At 41.1% G+C, this 18,996-nt stretch overlaps 1 protein-coding gene across 1 annotated transcript in view; it reads right to left on the bottom strand.

Moving 5' to 3' along the window:
• ARHGAP6 (Rho GTPase activating protein 6) overlaps nt 1-18,996 on the bottom strand; it is a 351,238-nt gene that overhangs the window by 39,655 nt on the left and 292,587 nt on the right. The window contains exon 3 of the mRNA XM_086609412.1: nt 5,111-5,182. Coding sequence (XP_086465538.1) covers nt 5,111-5,182 — 72 coding nt within the window. The remainder of the gene's footprint in view (nt 1-5,110; nt 5,183-18,996) is intronic.

Below are 18,996 nucleotides of genomic sequence, written 5' to 3'. Positions count from 1 at the left end.
AAAAAGGACAAAATAAATATATGAATCTCACTTAAAGTGCGTTCAATTCTACTTCAGTGTTTTTCTTAGCCTTCAAAAGTATAACAGTTCTCTGAAACTCTCACTTAACAGATAGACAGGTTGATGTTGTATCCTTTTGGTTATGCTTATGAGAAAATAAAAACTAACTCTTAAAACATTTTCCCCCATCCCTCCCTTCACTCCCAGGCTCAACTTCGCTCACAATTTCTCTACCTCTTTCACCCCAGTGGCACAGGGGGATGGGCAATGGGAGTTGTGGTCAGTTTGTCACTTATCTCTGCTGCTCCTTCCTCCTCACGGGGAGGACTCCTCACCCTCTTCCCCTGCTCCAGCCTGGGGTCCCTCCCATGGGAAACGGACTCCCACAAACTGCTCCAGGGTGAGTCCTTCCCGCAGGCTGCGGTTCTTCACACAATCCCAGTACAGCTGGGGGAGAACAGTGTTGGGAACAAACCAGAGAGGAAGTCTACACCCTAGGGCAGTTCAGTGCACGTCAGCGCTGAAGGAGAGAGGCTGCTAGGCAAGACCAAGGACACAAGTCCTCCCTGCTCCTTCTTGGGAGCTGCCCACACCTGAAGCCACAACGCCGACCACGCGCACTCTGAGCTGCACGAGACTGGTGCCTCACGCCCTTGCAGCATGGCCTCCATCGCACGTCCCTGCTGACCAGCACAGTGGCCTTTTTTTCCACCCCTGTGGCTTCCCGCGCCAGGCACACCTCGGTGATCTTTGGCTCCAGCCCACACACAGCATCACACGGTGCGGCGTGATCGTCACCATTAACCTTTAGGAGCCTGTCTGTCCCAAAAAAAGACTTTCCCGGTGGCATGTACTCCAGGCGAAACTTAACAGCATGGCTCCTTTGGCTGTCAGTCCTGGTATGCGGGGTCTTCCAGGCTGGGATACAGGAACTTCAAAATGTTTGGAATTGATTATACACTCTTCAAACTGCAACCGTGCGTACAAATGTGAGGCTGAAGGGATGGAAATGCTGTTTGTGTTGAGGCAGCTGCAACTCTTCTGTATGAAGTGCTCTGGAAATCGGCTTCCCTGCTTCCCCTCTGACGTCCTGTGGCCTGGTCTCGCCATTTCCTTCTCACCATGGTGCAGCTGGACTAGCTACCAAATAAAAAACCCCACAAAACCCCAAAAAGAAACAGAAGGAAGTCATCCTTCATTATGTGCACTGGCAGCCCAGAAAGCAAATCGTATCCTGGGCTGTATCAAAAGGGAGCGTGGCCAGCAGGTCGAGGGAAGTGATTCTGCCCCTCGACTCATCTCTTGTGAGACCCCACCGAGAATACTGTGTTCAGCTCTGGAGTCCCCAACATAAGAAGGACGTGGAGCTACGAGCTACTGGAATGAGTCCAGAGGAGGGCCACAAAGATGATCCAAGGGCTGGAGCACCTCTGCTATGAAGACAGGCTGAGAGTTGGGGCTGTTCAGCCTGCAGAAGAGAAGGCTCCGGGGTGATCTTATAGCAGCTTTCCAGTACCTAAAGAGAGCCTACAGGAAAGCTGGAGAGGGACTTTTTACAAGGGCGTGTAGTGATAGGACAAGGGGCAATGGATTTAAACTGAAAGAGGGGAGATTTCGATTAGATCTAAGGAAGAAATTTTTTACATTGAGGGTGGTGAGGCACTGGAACAGGTTGCCCAGAGAAGCTGTGGATGCCCCATCCTTGGAAGTGTTCAAGGCCAGGTTAGACGAGGCTTTGGGCAACCTGGTGTAGTGGAGGGTTTCTCTGCCCATGGCAGGGGGATTGGAACTAGATGATCTTTAAGGTCCCTTCCAATCCTAACCATTCTATGATTCTATGATTCTATCCCTTTCAGGCACGAGGACTAGGGACCTGCCCAGGTGGGTAAAGAACACTCCCAGCCTTTTGTGTGAGCACACCCACATCCACAGTGTGTAGTGTTTGTTTTGGACTCATTGCCCAATAATGGAAGATACTCTTCGTAAAATAAACGGTAGAAATGCTTGTTAAAAATCACCATGGAACAGACCAGGATAATACTTCCAGCTCGCCGTGACACACATGCTGAGGGAGGTTAACTCTAACTTCAGGTGACGCAGAGACCACTGTTCAGGGAAGGTGGCGGGGCTTGGCTGCTATGTGAGCACGGCAGGCTTATCCTTATGGAGACCAGCAGTACGAGGCCTTACAGTTTTCTTTCCAGAGCCAGCTCGTCACCTGAAAGTTGGGCAACGCTGTCCCTCCTAACTCCTCAGGCTCGTGGAGATGCTGGTGCTGCTGCTTCCCACAGGGAAACAGCCAACTTCCACCAACTGTGCCAGGCTAACGGCCCACACGGCACAACCCAGCACCTTCCTGGCAGCTCATCCCCTCTGTGGTCATAGATTAAGAGTTGTTCAGCAAACGTCTGTGGGCCAGGTGATCTTTAATAACTTAGTAGGGCAGAGAAGAGTACACCAGAAAAAAACATGGGTAGAAATCCTGAGAAGAAGGGTGCCACATGGTGCTATCTGAGCTATTTTTGCCTAATGTTTGCTGTTGGCAACAAATAACCACCATCATGGCTTTCTTTTCACTCTGCTAGCACAACCTGGTTCAGAACCTGACTCCTTCCAATTTCCTGGCCCTCTGTACCCTTACTGATCAACCCGATACCCCTGTCAATACAGACATCCTGAAGGAAGGAGAGAAAAATAGATTCTGCTGGTTGAGTAGTGCTGGGGTATTTTCCCCTCAGGGGGTGCTCCTTTAATATTTTATACACAGAAAGAGAATGTGAGACATCTCTATAAATGAGAATAAGATAGTGGAAGGTGGGAGAAAGAGGATAAAAGCAGAGGGGTATATGTTTGAAACACCTGAAGTTAAAAGGAGAGAGAAAGTAAAAAAAGGAGGAATTAAAATTAACAGAATCAGCATAGTGATTTTAAAAAATGCTTGAGTATAGTTAACCAGAAGATATGAGCAATGCTGAAAAACAAGAAGTAGATAAATATATACAAGGATGAGTAAGTACAAAGTGCTGACCTTTGCTGTGGGCAGCTACTGAGCCCTAAACGGCAAAGCACACTCAGAAAATCCATTGGAATAAAAAAAGAAAGTATATCCCCAGTTACAAACAGAATGGAGTATAAATGCTATCATGCAAGGTAGACACACACAAAAAAATCCCTGAACAGAAATGTAAACAGAAAATAACATTATCTCTAAGTGTTCAACAAGCACAGTTATGTAATTATCAGAAACAGAGGTCAGCTGAAATAAAAAGAAGCTATAAGGAAATCCCAAAAGAGTACAAGGTAACGTAAGAAAAAGTATTGTTTTAAAGATCACTGCTAATAGAGAATTTAGAGTAATAAAGAGCAACTTTGGGTTAAGCATTAGTATGCATCAACCAAGGAAGCTATCACTTCTCAAGGCACTGCATCAAAGAGGCCTTGGAGGAGTTCTGTAAGTGCAACTGCACAGATCCACCAAGTTTGGGTGACATGACAAAATTCAGTCTTTGGTGAATTATCCAATCAATGTATTATTGATAAATCTGCTACTGCAATGAAAAATGGGAGAATAAAAAAAAATGCATTTAAACTCTCAAAAGAGTTTGTAAATAGAAACTTTCAAAGGAGACTACCAAAGTTGTGCTACCTATATGGGAGAAAAGACAAAAGCTTTGTGAGAGAGAGAACATTAAAAAAAAAAAAAAGCAGTAGGTGGTTAGCCATTTCCAATTCAGAAGAGTGTCTCTCAGACTGCTATGAAGATCAGTGTCTGGCAAATGCACTGAAAAGCAGGGAAGGTTTTGCACTGAACTATGTCGCTTTGCACTTTCAACTGCATGGAAAACTATGGGGGGAAAAACACCAAGAAAACTAAGCAGCATAATGACTTACTAATTATACTGCAGTCAAATGTAATGCATTGACAGGAGCAGTACAAGATAGATTTTTCCCCAAAGGTGGCTAGAAAAGCATTAAACCTCTTTCTTAAAGACTCCTCCTGTGTGTGAGCTCAGTCCTACATCAAGTAATTCTCATAACAAATAAAAGATTTGGTACTCACAGCCCAACGTGGGAGGCAACTGGATTTATTCAAACAAATGTGTCAGGGGACTTTCAGTTTTAGAAAGATTAATGCAAGTATTTTCCATAGCCATTTTTAAACCCAGAAAATAATAATCCCACATATGAAATCACCAAACAAACAAAAATCAAAAGGAAAACATTTTCTTCCTGACAAATACCTAAAGTAAATTTGAAATGGGGCTGTTCATTCTTTCAATGGAATTTCAAAGTTCCATCCTTCTGCCAAACTAGATGACAAGCAATAACATCAGAGTAACCAAAGAGCTTCTCTTATTATGAATTTGTGTGTTTATGTGTGTGTTTGTGAAACTGGGGTATTAATACTGAGTTTTAGTAGCAGCGTTCCAGAACTTCTTTTCCAGAAGGGAACACAAAATTACACGCACAATTACCTACATGCAGAAAACTGCAATTTCAGAGACACTTTTTGGTCTCAACGCCTAGACTTAATTCAACTGGCTGCAAACTACAGGTCAAGTCTAGTGGGCTAGGACCCAGCCCATAAAGTTCATCAGTGTCCAAACAAAAGAGTACAACCATATCTGTAAATCCACGTCACATGGAGTCTATTAAAATGCAACTGATCAGTAGCACTGAAGCATTTATTTTAAACAACAGCTATGGTCCTAAGGTTAAAAAAAGAAAAGCAAACCAACTGACTTGCTTGGGCAGGGCTGGGTTCATGTGCTTTGCAAACTGAAAGAGGAGACTGCAAATGCAGGTAAACAACTGGATTGTGTTATCCAGACCGCACCCTGCACTAGATTGTGAAAATGGGGAGAAAGAACAACGAAGAAAAGACTCCTCCTTTTCTCCCAGGACATAAGCTCTCAGTTGAAGAAATCTGGGTTATACTAATGACAAATAGAAAAGATAAGACATGGTTTTTCAACTTGGAAAGAAATACCTAGGCAGTACGTCAGCTCAGTAACATTCTCCTACTCCAGAAAGTATACATTTAAGACTAAAGAAACATCATATACAAGACTAAGACCCCATCAGTAAATATGTACTCATTTTATTTTACCTTTGTCTCTGTTCTTCTCCTTTCCTAATGAGTCCAGTTTCTTTCTTAATGATTTCTTCCTCTTTTGTCCATCTGTGAGAGGAAAAAAGGAAAAAAAAAAAAAGGGAAGTAAGTGAAGAGAAAGAATGATGAACACACTGCTGCACAAGATGTAGGAACACACAGTGAGATGGCCACGGGACCTGGAGTCAGGAAGGGCATGGGGTACATTTCACAAAGGCTAGGGACCGACACTGTCCTTCAGCCCGAAGGAGTGCTGCTTTGTTCATCCCAATGCCGAGGCTGTACTGAGGAACCAAAATGTATCCCACTTCATGCTGCTGGGCACATCTACACATGCATGGTCACAAAGCTTATATGACAGAATGGAAAGCCAATTTCAAAGACTTAACGATGGAGATTAGTTACTGGATGCTCTTGATAGAAAGGTACCATAAATCTAAAGGTACTGTTTAGCCCTCATCCATGGTCACAAGACTGTGATTCAGGTGTGGAGCTGAAGGTGGTATTAGGAGAGGGAGGATTACTAACTTTCAGGATAAATTCTGCATACCAGTCATACCAGTTAGGTGACAGCTGACCACTTTCACATGACCGATCTGTTCTGAACTCACTCTGGGAGCTTACAGTTTGGTACAGCATGTCCAGATTGGTTCAGATGGATTAGAGTCTCAGAGAAATTATTGTTCCGACACCCTGTATATCATCCCAGTTTTCACTAAGGCATTAAGGACCAAATATTGTAAGTAACAGCATAGGCAGGTTCGTTCTTGAAACAATTACGTCAAAAGGTTGGCTACCATTATTTCCTTCAACAGCATCTTTTATAATGAAAAGTCAACAAAAATGCATTATATTTATTTATTGGGTCTCAACAAATACCAGGGATTAAGACATGAGCCTGCTTTAACTTGTGCCTTTTGAATTTTTTAAGCTCCAAAGCAATATAAAGGGTCTAACATAGGCACCACTCTAGCTAAAGGTTAATGAACACGTACCTTTGCTTTACTCGTTTTGTAATCTGGCAAAAACTCAAAAATGAACACATCGTATCTGTGTTTCACTTCTATGGTAAGAAGGTCCTCAAATAATTTGCCTGAACACATTTTTCTAGTTATGTAAGCCAGTGTCTTAAGTGGTCTTTTACCATAGGGAACGTACCACAGCGGAGCAAAGCAGATCTTCGTCGATTAACTCTCATCTTTGCAATTAGGGGTCGCAAGAGAACACAAGCTGTTTCCCCACAGTTTTCCTTCAACTCCTATTGAAAGTCATGCCCAGAACATTACTCAATGGACAGCTGGACAAATTCTGACTTTTTCACAGCCAGTCAATATCCTTTTACTTTAAAATTACCATTTCTTCTTACCTTATGTAACTGTGGTGTGATGGACTCCGCTTGCACGCTTGCGGTCTGTGTTTATTTAGAGCATATTCACTCCCAGCACTCACTTAACTATGATACTTAGTTCCAGTCTCTTGAAGATTGTCATTTGCTAGTCACATTAATTCCCTTTTTTCTGCACCTGCTCCAGTGAGAATTCATCTCTCTGAAATAAGGCTGACTAGAACAGATAAGGTATTCTGGACAAGAGTTCAGCAATATAACGGTGGTAATTCATTGCCTGATACCGTCTATGATTAGATTTTCCTTTTTCATAGCCACACGACAAGTTCATAACTCAAATTCATACTTTGATTGATTAATATGCCCAGTCTTTTCACACCTTCTGACATTTCCAGTGGGTAAGATGGAATTTATTACTCAAATTCTTCTTTTATGTCTTGGCAATATGAATAGTTGGTAGCCTGCTTACATGCACCTAACAGCACTGCTTGTTTTTATAGGGTTTCCCACTGCCATTGTGTTCTGGCTCTATAGATATAAAATTATTTTTCATGTTACAAATTTAAATTACTGCTTTAAAGTAGCCTTTTCATAAATGACTTACATTTATTTCTTTGCAGTCTTAGAGCCTTATTCTCTAAAGACCCACTTATTGATATTCTGACATTTCACTGAAGTCTACTGAGATATAAAAATGAGAACAAAAGTCGAAATTGGATGTAAAATATAGTGTTTTGATATTATAATTACTCAATGGCAACTTCTGGAGCATTTTAGTGCTGCATAGTCAAATACAACAGAAATACAGGAAGAATGAAGGCTATTCAATATTGAACACAGGAACAAATAGCACCAATGCCTACATTGGTGCCATTTGGAAAACAGGTTAACAACTTCTAGGGCCAAAGTATCAATGCTTTCTCATGAACTTTGTTCTTAATGGGTGATTTTTTCGTCTCCAACACCGAAGCAATTCCTCTGTAAATGACAGGCTGAGACAACATTTGTGCATTTGTCTCTGCAAACCTTGAATTTTGGATACAAGTGATGCTCAGGCCCAGAAAAATGTAAGAAGCAGAAAGCAGTTCTGGAGATGGACAAACCAGAAAATCCAGAAAAGAGTACACTCTCTGCACTCCTGAGCAAAGAAAGAGATCACAGAGCAATAGAGCAGAGATACTTACCCTGGGCAAATGGGTGCAGTTCCACTGGAAGGCAGTGGGGCATATTTACAATTCACCCCATGGCAGGAGAGAGAGAGTTGCATATGAAAATTATAGAGAGGAATTTCAGTGAAAAGCTAAAGCTTAGGAGATCTGCCAAGAGGTCAGTTCCAGTTCTCCTCTCCCAGCAAAAGATGGGATTAGTTATGATCTATATTCCGCAAAAATAAACATGTTTTGATGTGATTGCTGATTTAGGTTATATCAGGCATGAGCACTGCTAAAATATTCATAATGTGCTTAAGGACTTGTGCAAATCTAGCAGTTTTACATCTTAAATGAAGCCAATTCATCATCATCATAATGCTTAGTACTTATTATCTGCAGCATGTTTTGAGAATATAATTAATATCTGAACCGTTCTTGGGAAACAGACAAAACGCTATTACCCATGCATAATACTTATTGTACATTTTAAAATTAATTAGCAAATATTTATTCGAAATAGTACTGTATCAGCTCAAAGTGCTATTAAATATGGCCTCCTATTCTCATTTGTGGTTTGAAAATGTTTAAACCACAAAGTGATAAATGCTGTTAGGCTTTTATCCAACCTGTTGTGTATATAATTATCACTTAATGTCTTCTTCCTATAGATCAACAAGGTACTGCTCCTCCAACAGATTCTACTCAAGGCTATTAGCGAGACAAGAGAAGTACTCAAAAGACAGCAACTGTCAAAGTGAAGGAAGCTGCATTTTTTTTTTTCTTTGTTTACCCATTCTGTTTTTCCTGAAGAACACCTGCCCAGGCAGCTGTCCAGATCAGTTGTTTCAGAAATGAACTTGGTTTGTTCAATACTTACTAATTTATATGTTCATTGCATCTTTCACTGCAATGCATACATCACCATATTAAGACTAGCATGATGAATATTTAAAAGACCAAGAGTCTAGAATCAAACTCCTAAGTGCATATTAAATTGTTACGTGACCTGTTTTTCCAAAGTGGTGAGCACTTCCAGGTTCAGTTAATGCCAAAAAGACTTTTCTATTTGAAAAATTAGGTCATCTTTTTAGGACACTGTCAGTGAACAAAGCCCGCAGAATACAAGAGGATTTGCACCGACAACACTGACTTTGGACAAGAAATGAGGAGCTTGACTTCTGAGATTATTATCTTTAGAAATTCGGGTTAAGGATGAAATTCATCGCAATGTCACCACTAACAGCATTTAAATAGCAGTTACATTCTCAAATCCCAGATTTTATATAGCCCATTTCAGGGCCTAAATTTCACTCTAAGTGAGACCAGGGTTCTACAAACTAGGTAACAAGAAACCATTCACTCGCTGAGGATATATAAAGTTCAGCTCTAAAAATTAAAAAAAGGAAAGAAAGAGAAGTTTGCATATTTTTTAATGACAGATTGCTCTGTTGCTTTGCACAAGACCATCCACCAACACCACATATGACTCAGGGAGAAAGCGCAGGCTAAATCCTCTTACTATTCTTTACTTCCAGTACTGCTTTACTCATTTTAAAGTTATGGAAATCAACACATCTGTTTGGTAGCTACCAGTGTTGCTCAGCATAAGCAAAAGCATCATAAATGAGGTATTGGGAACTTGTTCAAGATCATACAGTTAGTGGCACATCTGGAGTTAACATTCAGGAACTTTTGACCACCGGTTTCAAATTATGTCACTTAGCAGCCACTCTACTGTGTAGCCCTAATCCAATTCTTTTTTTTCATAATTAATATAATATGCAGTAAAAAGTACAACAGCACCTGAGCTTTCTAAGTGATTTTTATGACACCATTATAGCGCCAGACTTCAGATCACAAAGTACCCTGGTGATAAGCTTAAAGTGAACTTCTAACAAAAATATGATTGTTCAGCACTTTCTTTCCTTATACATGGACTTGTGGATTATCTATACAAACGGATGTTCCTTTTATGTCACTTATGTGCAAGGATGCTCTTTTTTGGTAATCAAAAACATAATTCATAGAGACTTTAAATTAATTTAACTCAGCAGGTTTTTGACAAAAGAGACCTTCTGTTGCTTGCGGAGTTACTGAGTAGAGAACCCCCCTCCGCATCCATTGGCAACTTCTGTTGCTCACGACAATTGTGTTTCTTGTCCATTTAGGGAAGAAAATTTGTGTTCTACAATTAAGGTTTATTTTCACACAGTAGTTATGTGTGAGGAGGAGTTATGTGAGAGATGAGTATCATACCCATAGCTCATTTATCAAAACAGAAACGGATGAAAAAGTTGGTATGGTGAGATTTCTGAAATACTTCTTCGTAGTAGTTACATTCATGGCCATTTTCCCTTAGCAGGCATTAGTAATTGGATCTAACTGCATATAAAGAAAAAAAAAATAAAACCAGAATGTATTTTCTAAAATTATAATTCATTCTGTCTTGAAAATCAGTACCAATGGTGCCGCAAAGCACCAAGTTTGGCCTCTCGAGGACTTCTCGCTTCGCTTCACTCGTCGAGAGCAACTCGTTTCCCAAGTGCCGGCCTCCGCACTCGGCCTGCGAGACGGACGACAAGCTGCAGTCTCTCCTGCCTGCGCCATACTGCACGTCACAGGGACTCTGCCGTCGGAAAACACTGCTAAATTCTGTCGACACAGCACAATCAAGACGGCACTTCGTTCGCTGACAGTTGCACTGTGTTTGTGGTTGCAGTCACTTCTTTGGGTCACTATACAAAACAAATTTGCTTCTGAATGCACGCTCGGAGCTGCTCTACTGGAGACGAGGGTGCTGGTTTTACTTAGCTACTTCTATGACTAGAAATGTCCATCTTGAAACATTTATTTAGACTAACTTGTTGAAATGCCCCGTCCCCACCCAGTGACTTCCAAAGCACTGCCAGCTGCAGCACAGTTGGAAGGTAAACAGTTGTCATGGGAGAACCAGGAGCTACAGATTTTGGCACATACGGTGATATGAAAAGGGAAGAGCTGAGCCCACAGGTATTTCCCATCGCTCTCTTCCTCCCTTTAAGGTGTCCTCAGCAGTGCACACATGGGCATCTCCCTCAGTGACGCAGATTGTTATATTGCTTCACAAGCCTTGGACTATCTCCCTGTTTCTCACACTGCTTCTCCTTATGGCCTACGTCGCTCTCTTTATTTCACTTCGACTTACATCAGCACTGCTTTGTGCTTGTCAGCCTGCAGCTGACGGAAGACAAGCCATATTCGTTCAAACACATCCCTCGGCTGCAACCATGACCTTCCAGGTGGCAGCTGGCACACCTCAGCCCACGGAACCGGGTTTGGGCTGCGCCACAAACGCGCCCGGAGGCAGCTCCCCTGTCGCGTGCTACTTTCTCTGACGCAGTGAACAAGCTCCAGCATTTCCTTCTCCGGGAAGCTCCCGCTGAAGGCGTTTATGGCAGAAGAAACAGTGCGAAAAGGGTAGAACTGAAGTGAAAGCCCGGTCTTCAGTAGAGGGGCTGCAGCTGCCTGCGGGCTGCACACAGGTGGTGGGACCAGAGCTGGAGCGTTGCAGCTCTCCGTGCAGGAGCACTGCCCGACCCAGACCCTTCTCAGGGCAACAGTGAGGAACTGGGTGAGGAGTGGGGAAAGCTGGAGACAATGCAATACACAGCGTATACAATACTACCACTTGGGAAACCCCAAAACCAGCAGAAAAAAAGTGTGCTTTTTATTTGCTTCCTCCTCATCCCACCAGACCCTTCGGTAACCTGCGATTAGTGCATCTTCTTCGGATACAGGCTTCAATCCCTCTGGGCTAAGGCATACTGGTCATTAAAATGAAAACACAGAGGAATTACAAAGTCCAAATGCACAGGTTTAAGTGATGCAGCTGCTGGAAGTTTAAATCCCGCATTATACACAGCCTCTTTACTGTGAAACAGTAAGAATTCGGTCATACTGCTATATGAATTCAATTTATCTAGGAAGTATTCATACCTGCCGTGGAAACTGTCTAGAAGGTAAAACTGCTGGAAACCTCATCTGCTTCAAAAGAAAGCTGCATCCTTGCAGAGACCTGAGTTTTATTAATCAAATAACACTTTACAATAACATTTTGTGATTCTGATACAAATTTTTAAAAAAACCTCTCAACCCTCCATAATTTGCTTGCCAGGTAGTAATAGATTTTTGATGCTGCATGTCTATTCTGAAGGCAAAGGTGACGTATCAATTTACACCAGCTGAGCATATTATCAGTACTTGTCTTTTAGGAAAACACATCTGAAAAGCGTAGTTTCAAACTAGAATCAAATTTGTTGGAGTGAAAAATGCACCATTTCTATTGAACCTTATTCTCAAGGTCTATTTATATCACAGAGAGTCATGTCCCAACTTGCTGAACAAAAAATACTACGTGTTGGAAAACAGCAGGATACAGATATAGACTATAACTGTAACAAGATAGGTACAAACCCTTCTTTACCAAAAAAAAAAAACCCCAAACCCAAAAGCTTACTTTGGGTAATGCTCTAATTCAGACAGTAAATACTACTCAATTCCTGTGGATAGAAGAATCATAAGAAAACATGACGTTTCAGCTCCACTTGCCTACATCTTTCCTAGCGTATATAAGGTTTTAAATCGTCTCCAAATATATATGTTGGAAGAAAATAAGTATTTTGATATTTTCAACTATGGTCTTCCATGATTCTCCATCGTGAGGGACTTGGGTTAACTGGCAGGCAAAGAAAGATGCAACATATGCTACGGGTGAGAGCCAAGCCTCAGAAGATACGGGATACGGAACTTGGTCTCTGGAGTGAGGGCTCCAGAATTCACAGCCAGAGGAAGAGCGTTGTCAGCGCAGCTCACCTCTGCAAGCAGAAGAGCCAGGAAGGAGCCATTTTCCAGTCCTAATCCCAGGCCACTGCACTCCAGCTGGGCAGGAAGCTTCATGGCTAAGAGGTGAGCATGAGCAGAGCTGCACCAGAAGCAACCCTTAAAAGAATACGAAGACGACGCCTGCCTTCAGTTTGTGTGTGCCGTGTATAAACATCCTTAAAAGATCAGAATTTTTAATTATTTCAGAATGTTTCAAACCACCATAGCAAAACCAAGAATAAAGTCCCCTAGCTTCCCTTCCCTTTTCTTTTTTTTTTTTTCATGTATTCCTTAATCTTTTTGCATTTGGACTCTTGACTAGAGATACTTGCATTTGAAAAGTCGAAAGAAAATCTTTTCAGCTATTTTGGCATTACTGGAGTGAAAAAAAGACATTACATGAACTCTGAGGAACACGATATTCAGTGAATTCTATAGAGGAAATGAAAAATCAGAACATTAAATTATAATTATTCTGGAGCTTGTTGATACTTGCTAAATCTTTAGCTGGACCTAATGAAGCCAACTCATTTTGACATGAAAATAAACAGCTGCTCAAACTTTTTTTATGCTAGCATGACAGAAACTGCAGCTGCTGCCATATACAGATGGAACGATGGAAATAACTTACTCGAACAAGCATGCAAAGCTACCTGGCAGCCTTTAGAGAATTACAAAGGAAGGGCCAAATGCCCTTGGATGCCCTTCCATGGCTGTCACTGGAGAGTAGCAAAAAGCAGGTGATTTCCTGGAAAGGGAGAAAGACAGAAGATGCAGGATGCCAGGTCTGACTTTTCTGTGCACAGTTAGATTCTCAACTAGTAGCAAAGCTCTGCTTCCTTCAGTGCCTACCTTAGCGCAGGATTTGCTGTGTCATAAGAAGTCTCAAGTCACACTATTCAAAAAAAAAAAAAAAAGAAAGAAAGAGAAAAAAAGATAGTGGGCCAAAAGGTCAAAACCACATTAAAACAACTACGGCAGAAGAAAATATTTTAGCTGTACTGGGAAAAAAAAACCCAAAACACCCCCAAAAAAACCCCAAAAGCAAAACCCAAAAAAAATCAACCAACCAACAGGAGGAGCCTTGATGCTGTAGTTTGAGATAGGAAAAATACAAATCACAGCTTTGAAACTGCCTTCAGTCCACTGGAGGCAGGGGAAAATTGACTGTCTGCTGGCATCAATTACCTAAATAAAAAGGCATTTTTTAAGAAAAAGTACTTTCACGCTATTCCTAGTCAAAGGATTTTTGATTTGATAAGAAGGACAATTACTTTTAATCCTCAGAGTATGAGGTGGGCTAGGGGCAGACCAGACGTCAAATTGCCACTAGCTGGCACTGAACTTTTTGTGTATTGATAAGCTGGCTTGCACACCTGTACTGGCAGGTGAAGCAGGAACCAAGTTTCTTTACATCTCCCTTAGAGCTTTCCCTCAGGTTGCTCTCGGTGTTAGCATGGGTTGAGCTCTTCAAGCAAAGAGGAAATTCCTCCAACTATCTGGAACTCAGAGGACCTGCTGGTGACCACAGAGGTAGTTCAGGGCATCCAGATCGCCGCCGCCTTCTGACCAGCGCTTTGTTATGAACCCTTCATATAAGTCTTTTCTCAGACACTCACCTTAAAGAAGGAGCTGTGCAAGAAAACAAAATGGCCTTCATAACTTGCTCCCTCCAGGACTAATTAAACCAGTCCACAATGGTCGCAGCCTTGACAAAGAAATGAAATGACAGAAGAGCCTCAGTGTAAGGAAGTGAAATCAAGGTGTGGAAGCTCTCTCACTGGACAGGCTGGTGGCCCCAATAATTGAGATGCTATCTCTTTACAAAACGACCAATGGATAATACTTCTAATAACGTTTCATTTTAATAATTATGTGCTTGGTATCATCAATCATCTAGCTTATGTATTTCTTTATTAATAAACAGGAACAGGTGTTGAAAATGTAAACCACGCAGATAAAATGCATGATGAGATCTGCTGAGAACACTTTACAGTCACATAGACATTTGTCTAATCTATTCTTAAAAACCTTCAGCAGGAGATTAGGTCTCCATTAAATTTCGAGGTAGGCTTTTCAGCATAAAAGCCTAATACAAATATATATATATATATATATATATAGTACTGCAGCTCTGATAAAATAAGTCTATTTGTAGTCATCTTACCTTTCCTAACCAGTATTTAGAGACATAACTTAAGACTTCTGGCACCAAACACAACTCCTCCACTGCAATCACGCATTTGGGTTTGGGCTCAATTTTAGAGCCAGTTCTTTTCAGTGTTTTTAGAAATTATTTGGATGCAGGAATCAAATGTACATTAAGTAAGTTTGCTGACGATACTAAACAAGGAGGAGTTGTGGACTCCCTCGAGGGTAGAGAGGACTTACAGAGAGATGTGGATAGACTCGAGAGCTGGGCAATCACCAACTGTATTAAATCTAAGAAGAGCAAGTGCCAGATTCTGCACCTGGGACGGGATAATCCTGGTTACACATAGAAATTGGTGGATGAGAGGCTGGAAAACATCCCTGCAGAAAGAGACCTGGGAGGCTGGGTCAACCAACAACCATGGCAAGTTGAATATGAGTCAACAGTGTGCCTTCGCAGCCAAAATGGCCCACGCTGTCCTAGAGTGCCTCAAGTATAGCACAGCTAGCTGGCTGAGGAAGGTGGTTGTTCCACTCTACACTGCACTGGTGTAGCCCCACTTCAAGTACTGCGTGCAGTTTTGGATGCCTCAAAAGAAGGACATCAAACTATCAGAGTGTGTCCAGAGAAGGGCAATCAAGATGGTGAATGGCCTCAAGGGCAAGAGTGGCTGAGGTCACTTGTTGTCTTCAGCTTAAAGAAGGTGGAGGGGTGACCTCATCACAGTCTACAGCTTCCTCAGGGCGAGTAGCAGAGGGGAAGATGCTGATCTCCTCTCTCTGGTGACCAGCAGCCAGACACTAGGAGATGGAATGAAGCTGAATCAGGGGAAGTTCAGACTAGACATTAGAAAAAAGTTTTTCACTGAGAGGGTGGTCGGTCACTGGAACAGGCTCCCCAGGGAAGTGGCCACGGCACCAAGCCTGTCAGAGTTCAAGGAGGGTCTGGATAACACTCTTAGTCCTACGGTTTAGTTTCAGGTAGTCCTGTGAGGAACAGGGAGTTGGACTCGATGACCCTTATGGGTCCCTTCTAACTTGAGATGTTCTATGATTCTATGAAGAAACTTTATAAACTTCTACCTAGGGCAAGAAAAAATCCTCATCAGAAACACTTCCCTAATGCACTCTTGAAAGGAGCAATACACATAAGGTATCAGAAATAAATCTGATTTTCAACTGAAATTTTTAAAATATGTACACCAGAAGAATACACACACGAAAGCAAATCTCTGCCAAAGGCAAGTAGAACATGAAAATCAGTGGCTTGCAATGTCAGTTTTCTTAATACAGGTTCAAAAGCTTCTCGCATGGGATATATTTATTGGTATTTATTCTTTAGCTTTAAACTGTAATAAAGTACACGACTTTAAGTCACTATAGAATCATCATACACCTACATGGATTATTTGCAAAGCACAGGACAGCCTAGTTAGGCGCTCAAAAAACAAAGGGCCAGGACTACATCAAATACTAAAGACATTTGGCAGAACACAATCAAGAATATCTCTGTTATGCTAGTGTCCTTGCAAAGACTTAGAAAACAAACAAAAAGAACCAAATACACCTAATTTTGCAAAACACTGTGTTTTAGAGTCTCTATATGTGCATTCTGCTTCCTAACATTGGTTCACTCAGGCCATGTGTCTGAACTTTTCTATATAATCACAAATAACAGTTTAAAAAGGAAGCTGAGATTTCCACATGAGACACTAATATAGACAAAATACTGAATGTATTTATATGTTCTTATAGTCAATAGCTATTTCAAGTATACTATTAAGGAAATGACAGTAATTTCTGAACTCAGTGGGACTTTACATCAAGTGTATGCATGCAGCAGTCTCTAGATCTGGATTTACAAGAGCAGTACCCTAAACCCACAAAGATCATAATCTAAATAAGCAACATAACTCCCTGAAATTACCCTGCCCTAATAACGAAGACCTCCGGTCATGATTCCATCTCCAATAACTGTGTTGTTATTGGAGTAAGTACATATGGATTATAGGAACATATTTACATATCATAACCACAGCATATTTACATATCATAATCCATAACATTAGATATGGAATTACAGGATTACATATGGAATAAATATGCTGAATATATGAATTGAAATTCATGATGTAAACAGACAATAGCAATCCGCTGTGATTCAATAAAATCTTGGAAATCAATTTGCTGAGCATTACACAGAGTCTTTTATAAAAAAGCTGCCTCACAGCAAATAATTAAAAAAGAATAGATCACTAAAAATGTTAAGTTTTGAAAATAATAAATTATTTCCTTTCTTCTACCACTTGAAAAATGTTCTCACAGCTTGATGTATTTCCATTTTTTTCCCTATCTCAACAGTGGCAAAAAGTCAAATTAGACAAAAAAAAATGCAACAAGAAATTTCTGCAAATTTCTTTAATGGGAAAAAAAAAGAAAAAAAATTTTATCTCCCTGTCTGGAAACTCTCCTGTCACCTTCACTTTGACAAACTCCTGTGTAGCAGAGTGCAAGGCTGCGTACTCTAATGACTTCTACCCTGCAGCAGCTGGGACTTCTCCTAGCTTAAAACATTAAGTCAATTTTATTTTCTTTTTTCCAGACCAAAAGATATTGTTTGGACTTTCCCATGAGGGGAAAAAAAATCCTCAGAGAAATCCATGTTTCACAGAAAACTGGAATTTGGGGTGAGGGAAAGCTTCCATCTAAAAATAAGCAAGACATATAGTTTTCATCTCTGACCAAGTCTGAAATTGCATGCCTGATACAGCAGATCCAAGATTCACTAACTCAGTGTAAAGGAGCAGAATTTAGCTTACAGTCTTGCTCATCTTTAATATAATCTTCATGAACACTGCTATATTGAAAGAAAATCCATGGACTTACGGGATCATGTCAGAGACAGTATTTATACAAGAAGAACTGGCAGCGGTTGGCATTGCGCAGGGTAATAATAAGCCTCTTGACTTAAAAAGTATACTCATGTCAACTCAAAAGCATCCAGTCTCTAACCTCACAGCTCCACAAAGTACAGGCGACAGTTTACTTAGATGCCTTCCACTGTTGCAACAGCCTACGAAGTCTATAACATGGTCAGTGATTAAAAACAATGAGCTGCTTGGAGCCTTCACAAAAACGCAAGTCTAGATAAAAATCATAGTCGGTCTCAGTGTTAAGGAAAATGGATAATGAAATACAATGACAAGTAACGTAAGCAAAAAACAGATCCAAAAAACTACTCCCTGCCAAAATAAACAAGAAGCAGAGAGCGCATAACTCTCAAGCTCTGAAGAAAAATGGGAATTAACTGGAACGTACTGGGGGCAAAGTGCACCAATGAACAATAAAAATTCCGAAAGCCCAACTATGTATGTTTTCTTCCATTTCAGAGATGGGGTTGTCTCAGCACTCAGTCCGTAATCACACACTTATCCAGCCCTGCTCCTTCAAATTCGCCTTACTAAAGCACGTCGCACGGGAGACTAACGCTCGCTTCGTGTGAGCAGATGCTCAGCGTCACACGCCTAGTGAACGGGCTACAAAACTTGCTTGAAAAAGTGTGCAATGGCCCACATTCAAGCAGCATAAGCAGTATCTTCCCTTAAATGACCAGGACTGCATTTAGGTTTCTAAACCCAACCTTAGATCATATTCATTACAACTAATTGAATGAACTGAGAACTAGATTTGGCAGTAGAATTAAGGATTATCTTCTGTCTCCCCAAATGTCCCAATAAATCTAAAAAAAAATTCTCTCAGAAACTGCAGCCCTTGCTGTAATTACTGAAACTACTGCGTATAACCTAGTTGCTGTTAACGGTAAGTAATTGTGTGGATATACATTCTTGTCATAGGTGGCATGAACACAGTAAACAGTCGTCTTAGTAAAGGCAGTTAATCTCTTTTATTACGTTTGGTACGCTTGCTAAAATAGCTGGGTAATGAGTTCTATGTCAGTTCTGGAAAGTGAGGTCAAATTCTGCGGCCCACCTTTTGGATTCTCACTCCAAAACACTCGAGAAACGTTAAAATAAACCCAAAGGTACAAAGTAAACGTATGCAACACTTGTACCAAAGCATGAGTTTACTTTGGTATGTGGTGCACATTAAAACCAAAACACTACATCAACATAACATTAAGATTGTGACCTCGGGCAACAAGAGCAAGGTAATTCATCAGAGATGGATCTTCTGGACTTAGCCCAACCTGCTGCATGTATTGCAATCTGTTGCATCTCATCTGTTAACAGTCTTGGGCCAACACATAACCTCAACGTTCAGTCTTCGATACATCAATCTTGTTCAAGAGAGGTTGGAAAAAAGATATTTCACCTGGTCAATTTGAAGTTATAGGCGTGAATTCTTGTGTTAATAGT

The sequence above is a fragment of the Tauraco erythrolophus genome, chromosome 1 (assembly GCF_009769465.1).
Source record: "Tauraco erythrolophus isolate bTauEry1 chromosome 1, bTauEry1.pri, whole genome shotgun sequence".
Taxonomy (NCBI): Eukaryota; Metazoa; Chordata; class Aves; order Musophagiformes; family Musophagidae; genus Tauraco; species Tauraco erythrolophus.
Note: the sequence above shows the minus strand (reverse complement) of the source record. Positions and strands in the feature narration are given on the sequence as shown.